Raw genomic sequence first — 17478 nt, forward strand, 5'->3', positions numbered from 1 at the left:
TAGGTATCCCCCTTTCCCTTTCCTTTCCTCTACTACAATTGCACATGTTTATATCAATACTATCCATTTCCCTATTAGATACACAAATCATATGGAATATCAACACAGTCAATTAAGTTGAAATCAATTGAACCTGACAGGTACAAACTGCAGGTGGGGATGCAGGCTAAGGCAATCAAACTGAAGTAGGGAAATGTGTCTACAAGAATCAATATTGAGGTGAAATCCACTCTGCTTGTAATTAGGTCAAACTCATTTTAGCGCCTCGACTCGAGCATGATCATAATTTGTACTGTGTGTCGATTCCAAAGTGACTATAACCAAACACATAAAAAACAGCAATGCTATGACATTTGAGCAGCACAGGAACACAAACATCCATGACACAACAACTGCTGTTAAGAACGAGAACACACGTTGCCCAGAGAGAGTTGAGTCTCAGCCTTCAGAACACACGTTGCCCAGAGAGAGTTGAGTCTCAGCCTTCAGAACACACGTTGCCCAGAGAGAGTTGAGTCTCAGCCTTCAGAACACACGTTGCCCAGAGAGAGTTGAGTCTCAGCCTTCAGAACACACATTGCCCAGAGAGAGTTGAGTCTCAGCCTTCAGAACACACGTTGCCCAGAGAGAGTTGAGTCTCAGCCTTCAGAACACACATTGCCCAGAGAGAGTTGAGTCTCAGCCTTCAGAACACACGTTGCCCAGAGAGAGTTGAGTCTCAGCCTTCAGAACACACGTTGCCCAGAGAGAGTTGAGTCTCAGCCTTCAGAACACACGTTGCCCAGAGAGAGTTGAGTCTCAGCCTTCAGAACACACGTTGCCCAGAGAGAGTTGAGTCTCAGCCTTCAGAACACACGTTGCCCAGAGAGAGTTGAGTCTCAGCCTTCAGAACACACGTTGCCCAGAGAGAGTTGAGTCTCAGCCTTCAGAACACACGTTGCCCAGAGAGAGTTGAGTCTCAGCCTTCAGAACACACGTTGCCCAGAGAGAGTTGAGTCTCACCTTCAGAACACACGTTGCCCACGTTGAGAGAGTTGAGTCTCAGCCTTCAGAACACACGTTGCCCAGAGAGAGTTGAGTCTCAGCCTTCAGAACACACGTTGCCCAGAGAGAGTTGAGTCTCAGCCTTCAGAACACACGTTGCCCAGAGAGAGTTGAGTCTCAGCCTTCAGAACACACGTTGCCCAGAGAGAGTTGAGTCTCAGCCTTCAGAAGCATCACGTTGCCCAGAGAGTTGAGTCTCAGCCTTCAGAACACACGTTGCCCAGAGAGAGTTGAGTCTCAGCCTTCAGAACACACGTTGCCCAGAGAGAGTTGAGTCTCAGCCTTCAGAACACACGTTGCACAGAGAGAGTTGAGTCTCAGCGTGTGGTCTCAGTAATGATAGGTCAGTGGTAGAACAACGTGATTTAATAGAAGAGTAGAATTGAGAGAGAGAGAGAGAGAGAGAGAGAGAGAGATTGTATGGTTGGTAAAGAAAATCTAAGTCCCTTAATAATCCATATATCCAAGCGCCAGTGGATTAAATCACCATGTGAAAGGCAGGGTGAGACGTCTGGATTGACTGTCCATCCAGGGTTTAATGGATTAGACTGGCTAACTGGCTGTCTCTGTGCGTCTGTCCATTCGTCCAGTGTCTCTTTAATAGACTAGCATCACAAAGGTGCACATGGTCCTTTCTCTGACGCTGGAACACCAACTAGATAGGCCAGCAGTAGAGACTAGTGATGCTAGGAGACAGGCTAGCTTTAATAGGACTAATCCCACCTCACTGTGCTAACACTAGCAGTAGAGACTAGTGATGCTAGGAGACAGGCTAGCTTTAATAGGACTAATCCTACCTCACTGTGCTAACACTAGCAGTAGAGACTAGTGATGCTAGGAGACAGGCTAGCTTTAATAGGACTAACCACACCTCACTGTGCTAACACTAGCAGTAGAGACTAGTGATGCTAGGAGACAGGCTAGCTTTAATAGGACTAACCACACCTCACTGTGCTAACACTAGCAGTAGAGACTAGTGATGCTAGGAAACAGGCTAGCTTTAATAGGACTAATCCCACCTCACTGTGCTAACACTAGCAGTAGAGACTAGTGATGCTAGGAGACAGGCTAGCTTTAATAGGACTAACCACACCTCACTGTGCTAACACTAGCAGTAGAGACTAGTGATGCTAGGAAACAGGCTAGCTTTAATAGGACTAATCCCACCTCACTGTGCTAACACTAGCAGTAGAGCCTAGTGATGCTAGGAGACAGGCTAGCTTTAATAGGACTAATCCCACCTCACTGTGCTATTTGATTTATTTTTACATTTTATTTAAATTAGTTAAGAACCAATTTTTATTTACAATTTACAATGACGGCCTACCCCTAACGACGCTATCGTGTTCTGAAAGAAGAATGCTATGTGGGGTTTGGCTTGGGGACAGAGCCTGCCATATATCACCAACAGGCAGTCTGACACACACCCCACAGATTGGGGCATCAATAAAGCAGCAATTGTTGCATGGCATCGTGTGAACCAGGGATGTCACTCACACAAGCTGCAGCTGCTTTCATGTCCACCAAGCATACATCACAACCCAACAGATCAATCAATCAGCCAGTTGCACAAGCCAGGCATACCACTGCTGTCCCATGGAATTATGACAGACTGTGTCTACATCCCAAATTATACACATCTCTATGTAGTGCACTACTTTAGACCATAACCAACTCTCTATATAGTGAATAGGGTTCCATTTTGACCCAACTCTCTATATAGTGAATAGGGTTCCATTTTGACCCAACTCTCTATATAGTGAATAGGGTTCCATTTTGACCCAAAATAAACAGAGGGAAAGAGAGGACATATTGTACTAAGAGGAATGGGAAACATTCCTGATTCTACTGTAACTGATGAGAAAAACTCTAACCTTCCAGGAAGGCTTTCAGTAGAGAAGCACAATAAACTATGAGAGAGGACATAGTTGTACAGTGAGGATTAAAGTAAAACATGTCTATTATTCTTCAAGAGACGAGGAACATCTCCCTAGAGTTAACCAACATAATAAGAGTTGGGAAGACCGATTCTCCTGAGAGGAATGAGGAACCGTTCTGGAATGATGCGTTTCACCTGCAGTGGAAAACGGTTAGGAGTTCTGTTCCCAGAGCTTCAGAAAACTGCCTGGTGCAGACAAAGCAGGGCCACGTAGCCAACACAAGGTCGGCTGGACCTCCACTAGAGTAGAACTACGCTACGCATGCTAGGGTTCTGCCTCTGTGTGGGTGAAGGATAGCATGAAAAACAACACAAAAAAATAGGTCATTCCACAATACCCACAGAGGCAGAAATCCTGTGAGGAATGTGAATTAGAGACTGTTGTACAAAGGCGCTGTGAGTGGTGCGTTCCAAGACAACCATTACAAAAGCACCGGCACACTTTATGTGTTGCTAACTCAGCCTTCCCATCCAGTCGCTGGCTATGGAGATACTGCAGAGATACTTTTGCGTGTGTGTGTGCACGTGTGTGTGTGTGTATATATATATGTGTGTGTGTGTGTGTGTTGGAGTTTTACTATCCTTGTGGGGACCAATGGCATAATTTATAACTGTTGAATACATTTCACAGTAAAAATCTACCTACGCCAATTCTGAAAGGACAGCGCAACTATTTAGAGATTTATAAACGTATTTACACATGTTTCCCGTTATAAATCAGACCTGTCATTAAACTACCCACGTGAACAAGCATTATAACTCTGCCTGAATAACACCCATCATTCACCGTTCATGGTGACAATAACGCCCTTCTTTGGAGGTGTTGGAATTAGGCCAAGACAGTATCTAAAGGATATATCAATGGCCAACTTGATCAAGTCTTTGGAGGTGTTGGAATTAGGCCAAGACAGTATCTAAAGGATATATCAATGGCCAACTTGATCAAGTCTTTGGAGGTGTTGGAATTAGGCCAAGACAGTATCTAAAGGATATATCAATGGCCAACTTGATCAAGTCTTTGGAGGTGTTGGAATTAGGCCAAGACAGTATCTAAAGGATATATCAATGGCCAACTTGATCAAGTCTTTGGAGGTGTTGGCAGAATGTTTTTTTGGCAGTGTTTCTGAAACACAAAAACAATTGCACAATTGTAAACAGATCATTTGAATTCAATAATGTTTTGCATTTACTTTCTTCAAAAACCTCAATATGGTGCAATGCCCGCGAATTATGAAACATTGTCTACTCTGATATATTTTTCAACAGTAGGCCTGCTTACTGTACAGTGGTTGCCTACACACTTCAATGCAAAACATCGCTCCGCCATTTCCTGGTTGCTAATTTCAGTTTGTGACAAACAAGCATGTATAGTGTAAAGAATCATTGTGCCATCTAAACCACCGTAAAATATATTTTCCATTACCAAAAATATTGTATTTTCAGCTGTTTGAAGCTGGTGTATAAATCCAGAAGTAAAAGACGCAAAAATTAAACTTAAAAGCATATAACATAGAACATATCTACCTCTTCTTAAACTTGCATTCAATGAGTATGACAGATCTATAACTCACATTTCTATGTGCATTTTGTCAGGTCACCCAAAAAGCTAACTATTGCAGCTTTAAATTGTACAGAATGTTATAAACCGCACCCCCTTCCTCATGCATAGAGCAAACACTAGTAGTGATCATTATCTAATAGGCTCAATTAAATAAATACATTTGCTGTATGGCTTCTTTGGTAATACGAACTCATCATGGCCAGAAAAGGTGCAATGGTTCTGATATACAGTGGGGCAAAAAAGTATTTAGTCAGCCACCAATTGTGCAAGTTCTCCCACTTAAAAAGATGAGAGAGGCCTGTAATTTTCATCATAGGTACACTTCAACTATGACAGACAAAATGAGATTTTTTTTTCTCCAGAAAATCACATTGAAGGATTTTTAATGAATTTATTTGCAAATTATGGTGGAAAATAAGTATTTGGTCACCTACAAACAAGCAAGATTTCTGGCTCTCACAGACCTGTAACTTCTTCTTTAAGAGGCTCCTCTGTCCTCCACTCGTTACCTGTATTAATGGCACCTGTTTGAACTTGTTATCAGTATAAAAGACACCTGTCCACAACCTCACAGTCACACTCCAAACTCCACTATGGCCAAGACCAAAGAGCTGTCAAAGGACACCAGAAACAAAATTGTAGACCTGCACCAGGCTGGGAAGACTGAATCTGCAATAGGTAAGCAGCTTGGTTTGAAGAAATCAACTGTGGGAGCAATTATTAGGAAATGGAAGACATACAAGACCACTGATAATCTCCCTCGATCTGGGGCTCCACGCAAGATCTCACCCCGTGGGGTCAAAATGATCACAAGAACGGTGAGCAAAAGTCCCAGAACCACACGGGGGGACCTAGTAAATGACCTGCAGAGAGCTGGGACCAAAGTAACAAAGCCTACCATCAGCAAGGGCATTGAAGATTAAACATGGCTGGGTCTTTCAGCATGACAATGATCCCAAACACACCGCCAGGGCAACGATGGAGTGGCTTCGTAAGAAGCATTTCAAGATCCTGGAGTGGCCTAGCCAGTCTCCAGATCTCAACCCCATAGAAAATCTTTGGAGGGAGTTGAAAGTCCGTGTTACCCAGCAACAGCCCCAAAACATCACTGCTCTAGATCTGCATGGAGGAATGGGCCAAAATACCAGCAACAGTGTGTGAAAATCTTGTGAAGACTTACAGAAAACATTTGACCTCTGTCATTGCCAACAAAGGGTATTTAACAAAGTATTGAGATAAACTTTTGTTATTGACCAAATACTTATTTTCCACCATAATTTGCAAATAAATTCATTACAAATCCTACAATGTGATTTTCTGGATTTTCTTTTTCTCATTTTGTCTGTCATAGTTGAAGTGTACCTATGATGAAAATTACAGGCCTCTCATCTTTTTAAGTGGGAGAACTTGCACAATTGGTGGCTGACTAAATACTTTATTGCCCCACTGTATGTACTATGTACTATGAGTAGCCTATGAAACCATCACAGTCAGAAAAGGTGAGGAATGTATTCTGCAATGATCATGGGAAATGAAATAAATAATCGGAAATAGATTTGAAATTATTTTAGAACGCAAGCTAAAATAGCTCTTTGCTCTTCTCACTAACAGCAAATGATTGCATCTTGTTATTATACTTAGCTACCTGTTTTTGTTGTTTGCACTAGGCTATTATTGCCTTCTTGCTATGTAGCATCATAGGAGTCTGTGGGGCCCACCTCAAGCCCCTCCCAACACCTGCATGTGTGTGTTCGTCTGTGATCGGCCATCTGCCCGCCCGCCCACGCATGTGTGCGTGAGACACTAGCAGGTGTTGGAGGTGCTTGAGGTGGGCCCCTAACTTCTGTTTCATCCACAGACCCCTATGATGCTACACACTCCAGTAACACCCCCTGACCTGAGGGGTCACACACATAGGCGGACGGATACTCACAGGCAAACACACACATGCACACACTCATCCGAGCAGCCTCCGCTCTTCTGCAGAAGGCGTCATACAAACCAATGCAGATATACATGCAAGGAAAAACAGCACTGACACACACAAACACACCCACACACCCACACACACACACACACACACACACGTCATATAAAAGTAAAGCATGCAACAAGGTCACCGATGTGCATGACTGCACCACAGACACAGGCCCAGTAGACATGCATGACTGCACCACAGACACAGGCCCAGTAGACAGCATGACTGCACCACAGACACAGGCCCAGTAGACAGCATGACTGCACCACAGACACAGGCCCAGTAGACAGCATGACTGCACCACAGACACAGGCCCAGTAGACAGCATGACTGCACCAGACACAGGCCCAGTAGACATGCATGACTGCACCAGACACAGGCCCAGTAGACAGCATGACTGCACCCAGACACAGGCCCAGTAGACATGCATGACTGCACCAGACACAGGCCCAGTAGACAGCATGACTGCACCAGACACAGGCCCAGTAGACATGCATGACTGCACCACAGACACAGGCCCAGTAGACAGCATGACTGCACCACAGACACAGGCCCAGTAGACAGCATGACTGCACCACAGACACAGGCCCAGTAGACAGCATGACTGCACCACAGACACAGGCCCAGTAGACATGCATGACTGCACCACAGACACAGGGCCCAGTAGACATGCATGACTGCACCACAGACACAGGCCCAGTAGACATGCATGACTGCACCACAGACACAGGCCCAGTAGACATGCATGACTGCACCACAGACACAGGCCCAGTAGACATGCATGACTGCACCACAGACACAGGCCCAGTAGACATGCATGACTGCACCACAGACACAGGCCCAGTAGACATACATGACTGCACCACAGACACAGGCCCAGTAGACATACATGACTGCACCACAGACACAGGCCCAGTAGACAGCATGACTGCACCACAGACACAGGCCCAGTAGACATACATGACTGCACCACAGACACAGGCCCAGTAGACATGCATGACTGCACCACAGACACAGGCCCAGTAGACAGCATGACTGCACCAGACACAGGCCCAGTAGACATGCATGACTGCACCACAGACACAGGCCCAGTAGACATACATGACTGCACCACAGACACAGGCCCAGTAGACATGCATGACTGCACCACAGACACAGGCCCAGTAGACATGCATGACTGCACCACAGACACAGGCCCAGTAGACATGCATGACTGCACCACAGACACAGGCCCAGTAGACATGCATGACTGCACCACAGACACAGGCCCAGTAGACATGCATGACTGCACCAGACACAGGCCCAGTAGACATGCATGACTGCACCACAGACACGGGCCCAGTAGACATGCATGACTGCACCACAGACACAGGCCCAGTAGACATGCATGACTGCACCACAGACACAGGGCCCAGTAGACATGCATGACTGCACCACAGACACAGGCCCAGTAGACATGCATGACTGCACCACAGACACAGGCCCAGTAGACATGCATGACTGCACCACAGACACAGGCCCAGTAGACATGCATGACTGCACCACAGACACAGGCCCAGTAGACAGCATGACTGCACCACAGACACAGGCCCAGTAGACAGCATGACTGCACCACAGACACAGGCCCAGTAGACAGCATGACTGCACCACAGACACAGGGCCAGTAGACAGCATGACTGCACCAGACACAGGCCCAGTAGACATGCATGACTGCACCACAGACACAGGCCCAGTAGACAGCATGACTGCACCACAGACACAGGCCCAGTAGACAGCATGACTGCACCACAGACACAGGCCCAGTAGACAGCATGACTGCACCACAGACACAGGCCCAGTAGACAGCATGACTGCACCACAGACACAGGGCCAGTAGACATGCATGACTGCACCACAGACACAGGCCCAGTAGACAGCATGACTGCACCACAGACACAGGCCCAGTAGACAGCATGACTGCACCACAGACACAGGCCCAGTAGACAGCATGACTGCACCACAGACACAGGCCCAGTAGACAGCATGACTGCACCACAGACACAGGCCCAGTAGACAGCATGACTGCACCACAGACACAGGCCCAGTAGACAGCATGACTGCACCACAGACACAGGCCCAGTAGACAGCATGACTGCACCACAGACACAGGCCCAGTAGACAGCATGACTGCACCACAGACACAGGCCCAGTAGACAGCATGACTGCACCACAGACACAGGCCCAGTAGACAGCATGACTGCACCACAGACACAGGCCCAGTAGACAGCATGACTGCACCACAGACACAGGGCCAGTAGACATGCATGACTGCACCACAGACACAGGCCCAGTAGACAGCATGACTGCACCACAGACACAGGGCCAGTAGACAGCATGACTGCACCACAGACACAGGCCCAGACTAGACAGCATGACTGCACCACAGACACAGGCCCAGTAGACAGCATGACTGCACCACAGACACAGGCCCAGTAGACAGCATGACTGCACCACAGACACAGGCCCAGTAGACAGCATGACTGCACCACAGACACAGGCCCAGTAGACAGCATGACTGCACCACAGACACAGGCCCAGTAGACATGCATGACTGCACCACAGACACAGGCCCAGTAGACAGCATGACTGCACCACAGACACAGGCCCAGTAGACAGCATGACTGCACCACAGACACAGGCCCAGTAGACAGCATGACTGCACCACAGACACAGGCCCAGTAGACAGCATGACTGCACCACAGACACAGGCCCAGTAGACAGCATGACTGCACCACAGACACAGGCCCAGTAGACAGCATGACTGCACCACAGACACAGGCCCAGTAGACAGCATGACTGCACCACAGACACAGGCCCAGTAGACAGCATGACTGCACCACAGACACAGGCCCAGTAGACAGCATGACTGCACCACAGACACAGGCCTAGTAGACAGCATGACTGCACCACAGACACAGGCCCAGTAGACAGCATGACTGCACCACAGACACAGGCCCAGTAGACAGCATGACTGCACCACAGACACAGGCCCAGTAGACAGCATGACTGCACCACAGACACAGGCCCAGTAGACATGCATGACTGCACCACAGACACAGGCCCAGTAGACATGCATGACTGCACCACAGACACAGGCCCAGTAGACAGCATGACTGCACCACAGACACAGGCCCAGTAGACAGCATGACTGCACCACAGACACAGGCCCAGTAGACAGCATGACTGCACCACAGACACAGGCCCAGTAGACAGCATGACTGCACCACAGACACAGGCCCAGTAGACAGCATGACTGCACCACAGACACAGGCCCAGTAGACAGCATGACTGCACCACCAGGTAGACAGCATGACTGCACCACAGACACAGGCCAGTAGACAGCATGACTGCACCACAGACACAGGGCCAGTAGACAGCATGACTGCACCACAGACACAGGCCCAGTAGACAGCATGACTGCACCACAGACACAGGCCCAGTAGACAGCATGACTGCACCACAGACACAGGGCCAGTAGACAGCATGACTGCACCACAGACACAGGCCCAGTAGACAGCATGACTGCACCACAGACACAGGGCCAGTAGACAGCATGACTGCACCACAGACACAGGCCCAGTAGACAGCATGACTGCACCACAGACACAGGGCCAGTAGACAGCATGACTGCACCACAGACACAGGGCCAGTAGACAGCATGACTGCACCACAGACACAGGGCCAGTAGACAGCATGACTGCACCACAGACCAGGGCCAGTAGACAGCATGACTGCACCACAGACCAGGGCCAGTAGACAGCATGACTGCACCACAGACACAGGGCCAGTAGACAGCATGACTGCACCACAGACACAGGGCCAGTAGACAGCATGACTGCACCACAGACACAGGGCCAGTAGACAGCATGACTGCACCACAGACACAGGGCCAGTAGACAGCATGACTGCACCACAGACACAGGGCCAGTAGACAGCATGACTGCACCACAGACACAGGGCCAGTAGACAGCATGACTGCACCACAGACACAGGGCCCAGTAGACAGCATGACTGCACCACAGACACAGGCCCAGTAGACAGCATGACTGCACCACAGACACAGGCCCAGTAGACAGCATGACTGCACCACAGACACCAGGCCCAGTAGACAGACACAGGCCCACTGCACTGCCACAGACACAGGCCCAGTAGACAGCATGACTGCACCACAGACACAGGCCCAGTAGACAGCATGACTGCACCACAGACACAGGCCCAGTAGACATGCATGACTAGCACCACAGACCACAGACACAGGCCCAGTAGACAGCATGACTGCACCACAGACACAGGCCCAGTAGACAGCATGACTGCACCACAGACACAGGCCCAGTAGACAGCATGACTGCACCACAGACACAGGCCCAGTAGACAGCATGACTGCACCACAGACACAGGCCCAGTAGACAGCATGACTGCACCACAGACAGGCCCACCACAGACACAGGCCCAGTAGACAGCATGACTGCACCACAGACACAGGCCCAGTAGACAGCATGACTGCACCACAGACACAGGCCCAGTAGACAGCATGACTGCACCACAGACACAGGCCCAGTAGACAGCATGACTGCACCACAGACACAGGCCCAGTAGACAGCATGACTGCACCACAGACACAGGCCCAGTAGACAGCATGACTGCACCACAGACACAGGCCCAGTAGACAGCATGACTGCACCACAGACACAGGCCCAGTAGACAGCATGACTGCACCAGACACAGGCCCAGTAGACAGCATGACTGCACCACAGACACAGGCCCAGTAGACAGCATGACTGCACCACAGACACAGGCCCAGTAGACAGCATGACTGCACCACAGACACAGGCCCAGTAGACAGCATGACTGCACCACAGACACAGGCCCAGTAGACAGCATGACTGCACCACAGACACAGGCCCAGTAGACAGCATGACTGCACCACAGACACAGGCCCAGTAGACATTAGCAAAAACATTGGAGGCTTTCCTTCACCTTTTGCCACCAATTGAATATCACTAACCTAAATCTAGGCTATTTAAAGGGGCCATACCTTATGAATGTGTGTTAATGTTCGTTAAGATGGTAAGTGCAGAGGACACAGAAAGGCCTTGGCAAACAGTACTTAGTTTTGCAAATTTCACAAACATTTTAAGAGAGGAGAAAAATAAAAACATACTTATGGATGAATTATGGATGAGGAAGTTGATAAAAACTAAAAAAAGAGATGACACCAGCACCACCGCCGAAGGAAGAACATTGTTGAACGCCTGTCATCCCTAACCTCCTCCCTCTCTCTCTCCTTCCCTCCTCTCTCCCTCCCTCTCTCCTTCCCTCCTCCCTCCCTCCCTATCTCCTTCCCCCTCTCTCTCCTTCCCTCCTCCCTCTCTCTCTCTCTCCTTCCCTCCTCCCTCTCTCTCTCTCTCTCTCCTTCCCTCCTCCCTCTCTCTCTCTCTCTCTCCTTCCCTCCTCCCTCTCTCTCTCTCCTTCCCTCCCTCTTCCTTCCCTCCTCCCTCCCTCTCTCCTTCCCTCCTCCCTCCCTCCCTCTCTCCTTCCCCCTCTCTCTCCTTCCCTCCTCCCTCCCTCTCTCCTTCCCTCCTCCCTCCCTCTCTCCTTCCCTCCTCCCTCCCTCTCTCTCTCTTTCCCTCCTCCCTCCCTCCTTCCCTCCTCCCTCCCTCTCTCGCTCTCCTCCCTCCCTCCTTCCCTCCTCCCTCTCTCTCTCTCTCCTTCCCTCCTCCCTCTCTCTCTCTCTCTCCTTCCCTCCTCCCTCTCTCCTTCCCTCCTCCCTCTCTCTCTCTCCTTCCCTCCTCCCTCCTCCCTCCTCTCTCTCCTCCCCTCCTCCCTCTCTCTCTCCTTCCCTCCTCCCCCTCTCTCTCTCTCTCCTTCCCTCCTCCCTCTCTCTCTCTCCCTCCCTCTCTCCTTCCCTCCTCCCTCCCTCTCTCCTTCCCTCCTCCCTCCCTCTCGCCTTCCCTCCTCCCTCCCTCTCGCCTTCCCTCCTCCCTCCCTCTCTCTCTCTTTCCCTCCTCCCCCTCCTTCCCTCCTCCCTCCCTCTCTCGCTCTCCTCCCTCCCTCTCTCTCTCGCTCTCCTCCCTCCCTCCTTCCCCCTCCCTCCCTCTCTCGCTCTCCTCCCTCCCTCCTTCCCCCTCCCTCCCTCTCTCTATCCTTCCCCTCTCTCCTTCCCTCCTCCCTCCCTCTCTCCTTCCCTCCTCCCTCCCTCGTCCTTCCCTCCCTCCTCCCTCCCTCCCTCCCTCCCTCCCTCTATCCTTCCCTCTCTCCTTCCCTCCTCCCTCCCTCTCTCCTTCCCTCCTCCCTCCCTCGTCCTTCCCTCCCTCCTCCCTCCCTCCCTCCTTCCCTCCTCCCTCTCTCTCTCTCTCCTTCCCTCCTCCCTCTCTCTCTCCTTCCCTCCTCCCTCTCTCTCTCTCTCTTCCCTCCCTCTCTCTCTCTCTCTCCTTCCCTCCTCTCTCTCTCTCTCTCTCCTTCCCTCCTCCCTCTCTCTCTCCTTCCCTCCTCCCCCTCTCTCTCCTTCCCTCCTCCCCTCTCTCTCTCCTTCCCTCCTCCCTCTCTCTCTCTCCTTCCCTCCTCCCTCTCTCTCTCGCCTTCCCTCCTCCCTCTCTCTCGCCTTCCCCTCCTCCCTCTCTCTCTCGCCTTCCCTCCTCCCTCTCTCTCTCTCCTTCCCTCCTCCCTCTCTCTCTCTCCTTCCCTCCTCCCTCTCTCTCTCTCTCCTTCCATCCCTCTCTCTCTCTCTCCTTCCCTCCTCCCTCTCTCTCTCTCTCTCCTTCCCTCCTCCCTCTCTCTCTCTCCTTCCCCTTCCCTCCTCCCTCTCTCTCTCCTCTCCTTCCCTCCTCCCTCTCTCTCTCCTTCCCCTCCTCCCCTCTCTCTCCTTCCCTCCTCCCTCTCTCTCTCCTTCCCTCCTCCCTCTCTCTCTCCTTCCCTCCCTCTCTCCTTCCCTCCTCCCTCCCTCCTCCCTCCCTCTCCTTCCCTCCTCCCTCCCTCTCTCTCTCCTTCCCTCCTCCCTCTCTCTCTCTCCTCTCTCTCTCTCTCTCCCATTCTCTCCTTCCCTCCTCTCTCTCTCTCTCTCTCCTTCCCTCCTCCCTCTCTCTCTCTCCTTCCCTCCTCTCTCTCTCTCTCTCCTTCCCTCCTCCTCTCTCTCTCTCCTTCCCTCCTCCTTCTCTCTCTCTCCTTCCCTTCTCCTTCTCTCTCTCTCTCTCCTTCTCTCTCTCTCCTCCTTCCCTCTCTCTCTCTCCTTCCCTCTCTCTCTCCTTCCCTCCTCCCTCTCTCTCTCTCTTCCCTCCTCCCTCTCTCTCTCTCCTTCCCTCCTCCCTCTCTCTCTCTCCTCCCCTTCCCTCCTCCTCTCTCCTCCCTCCCTCCCTCTCTCCTTCCCTCCCTCTCTCCTTCCCTCCTCCTCTCTCTCCTTCCCTCCTCCCTCCCTCTCTCCTTCCCTCTCTCCTTCCCTCCTCCCTCCCTCTCTCCTTCCCTCTTCCCTCCCTCTCTCCTTCCCTCTTCCCTCCCTCTCTCCTTCCATCTTCCCTCCCTCCTTCCATCTTCCCTCCCTCCTGACTCCCACGCATGAACACACTACCCAGCAGTGACCAGGGCCATTTATCACTGGGACTGACACATGATTATCTACAGCTTGGATCAGGAACTGAACAGACACTGCAGGACGACAGTTCTGTGTCTCAGGCGTTTGTCCCAAATGGCACCCTAAGCCTTAGCCTATATAGTGCACTACTAGGGTGTATTTGGAACACAACCTTAGTCTCAGCCATTAGCAGGTTGACAGAAACAGAAGGTAATAGACATGAAGAAAGTAATGAACATCTGATTGTGAAGTGGAATGCATCAAGGTTACATGTAGTACTGTACAGAATGTCAGTGAGTGAATAAAACGACTATGGATTGCAGTGTAAAGCCCTTTCCCAGATATAGTATGAACCCTCTGCAGACAAGTCAATAGATGTTTTACACGTCACTGATGGTCCCCGGTATGATTGGGTGAAGAGATGATATAACCAATCAATACAATAATGTACTATTATCATCACCACACTAATAAATGGATCTAAAAATGAGGCTAATTAAATACTGTGCTAATTGTCCAAGTAATACATATATGACCACATGCTGTGGCCTTATGACTTGGCTGCCATTAGCAAGACAGGAGCAACACAGATAACAGCAGTTCAGAAATATCACACAAACCAGTGCAGAGGGACAGGAAAATACTACTGTAAACGCTGATCCATTCAGCAAGCTAGCCTAGCATAAACCAGAGCAGGGTCGAACCGTAGCAGCGTAGCCTACACCACACGAGAACAGAGAGGCAAGACAAAAAAAGCCATCCTTACCGTGATATAGTCCTTCCATTTAAAGAAGAAAAGCCAAACCGGTAGCCAGGAGACCGGAAGGACGGATCTAATTAATACACAAAGCTGTGTTGCCTCGGCGACATGCAATCCACTACCTCCTTTACTGGCCTTAACCAAGACAATATCCTGCCATGTAGAGCACAGTAGCCTTACATCTCAGACTATGGAGAGACAGAGTGTGTGTGTGTGTGTGTGTGTGAGCCAAGTGTACGCACACAGCCGACGGACGGACTGCCTCCGAATGACAGAGAGAGGGGGATGAGAGAGATGGAAACAGGAGGTGGCTGGGGTCTTTGTCTCTCGGACAGAGAAGGTAGGGGAAGCGAGAGGGGGAAGAGCAGGAGCAGGGAGGGGGAATGAGCAGGAGGAAGGGAGGGGGAAGAGGGAGGGGGAAGAGCAGGAGGAAGAGGAGGGAGGAAGAGGGGGAAGAGCAGGAGGAGGAGGGTGGAGAGCAGGAGGAAGAGGGGGAAGAGCAGGAGGGAGGAGGGGAGGAGAGGGGGAAGAGCAGGAGGAAGAGGGAGGGGGGGAAGAGCAGGAGGAGGAGGGGAGGGTGGAGAGCAGGAGGAGGAAGAGGGAGGGGGAAGAGCAGGAGGATGAAGAGGGAAGAGCAAGAGGAGGAAGGGATAAGGGATTAGGGGGGAAGAGCAGGAGGAGGAAGAGGAGCAGGGGCAGGAAGAGGAGGAAGAGGGAGGGGGAAGAGCAGGAGGAGGAGGGTGGAGAGCAGGAGGAGGAAGAGGGAGGGGGAAGAGCAGGAGGAGGAGATAAAGAGAAGGAAAGGAAGAAAGCACAGTGAGAAACAGAGTGAGAGAGAGATAGAAGGAATTGAGAGAGAGAAAGGGGGAAAAGGGAGGAAGAGAGGAGGGGGCAAGACGAACAGAAAAGTAAATCAAATGTCACCAACAATAGCCGTCCATCACAGTGCATGGCCATTAGTCCTCAATAGAGAGGAGACAGGGAGACACATAAAACCAGCTTCCTGCATCTACCATCATACTGCCGAGGCATCACTACACACAATAGGGGTGTCAAACAGACGGACCACAAGGGGGTCCCAATCTGGCCGTGGGTGGTTTGAGTAAATAAATAATGGACTTACATGAAGTTTCTTGACTGTGTCCAGCTTGCTAATAAATCACTGAAATTAAATCTAGACAGTCAAGGAACATCGAAAATCCCAAAACGATAGATGGAGGACTATTTCTTGCACATTTTGACACAGAGGAAATATAACACATTTTCAATGTGGCCCTCCGGACCCAGTTGAAGATCGAATGCAGCCCCAGGGGCTGAATCACTTTGACACCCCTGCAGTAGACAGTCACACACAGATCTCACTAGTGTCGGCTTCCTCTGTTCGCTTTCTTCCATTTCCTCTCTCTATAGGGATGGATGGAAGAGGGGGGGTGAATACTGAAAAATATGTATTTAACTGTATATAATATATATGCTTCTGAACATTTTATTGTAATTCAGATTTTCCAGGGGGTTGCTGCAGCACCCCTACTTCCTGTGGCTATGCCGTGGTGTGTGTGTACTGTGTGACTGATGGGAAGCTTATTTGAAGGGCCAGAGGTCACCCTAATCGCTGGGGAATGGACAAGGGCTGAGCCAGAACTAACCAAACTGACTGCAGCTAGACACTAAACCCTAACCCCTGGGGAATGGACCAGGGCTGAGCCAGAACTAACCAAACTGACTGCAACTACACACTAAACCCTAACCCCTGGGGAATGGACCAGGGCTGAGCCAGAACTAACCAAACTGACTGCAACTACACACTAAACCCTAACCCCTGGGGAATGGACCAGGGCTGAGCCAGAACTAACCAAACTGACTGCAACTACACACTAAACCCTAACCCCTGGGGAATGGACCAGGGCTGAGCCAGAACTAACCAAACAGACTGCAACTAGACTATAAACCCTAACCCCTGGGGAATTGACCAGGGCTGAGCCAGAACTAACCAAACTGACTGCAACTAGACACTAAACCCTAACCCCTGGGGAATGGACCAGGGCTGAGCCAGAACTAACCAAACTGACTGCAACTACACACTAAACCCTAACCCCTGGGGAATGGACCAGGGCTGAGCCAGAACTAACCAAACTGACTGCAACTAGACACTAAACCCTAACCCCTGGGGAATGGACCAGGGCTGAGCCAGAACTAACCAAACTGACTGCAACTAGACACTAAACTCTAACCCCTGGGGAATGGACCAGGGCTGAGCCAGAACTAACCAAACTGACTGCAACTAGACACTAAACCCTAACCCCTGGGGAATGGACCAGGGCTGAGCCAGAACTAACCAAACTGACTGCAACTACACACTAAACCCTAACCCCTGGGGAATGGACCAGGGCTGAGCCAGAACTAACCAAACTGACTGCAACTACACACTAAACCCTAACCCCTGGGGAATGGACCAGGGCTGAGCCAGAACTAACCAAACTGATTGCAACTAGACACTAAAACCTAACCCCTGGGGAATGGACCAGGGCTGAGCCAGAACTAACCAAACTGACTGCAACTAGACACTAAACCCTAACCCCTGGGCCACTTTATG

General features: G+C 50.5%; 1 protein-coding gene across 2 annotated transcripts in view; it reads right to left on the reverse strand.

Moving 5' to 3' along the window:
* Positions 1-17478, reverse strand: part of LOC112245979 (focal adhesion kinase 1) — a 203041-nt gene that overhangs the window by 149496 nt on the left and 36067 nt on the right. Inside the window, exon 1 of one of the 2 annotated variants that reach the window (XM_042295174.1) lies at positions 14892-15133. The exons of the other annotated variant lie outside the window; for it this stretch is intronic. Coding sequence (XP_042151108.1) covers positions 14892-14910 — 19 coding nt within the window. The 5' untranslated portion in view covers positions 14911-15133. Of the gene's footprint in view, positions 1-14891; positions 15134-17478 lie in introns of those variants that run through there. 2 annotated transcript variants of the gene reach the window in all.

The sequence above is a fragment of the Oncorhynchus tshawytscha genome, linkage group LG13 (assembly GCF_018296145.1).
Source record: "Oncorhynchus tshawytscha isolate Ot180627B linkage group LG13, Otsh_v2.0, whole genome shotgun sequence".
Classification (NCBI taxonomy): Eukaryota; Metazoa; Chordata; class Actinopteri; order Salmoniformes; family Salmonidae; genus Oncorhynchus; species Oncorhynchus tshawytscha.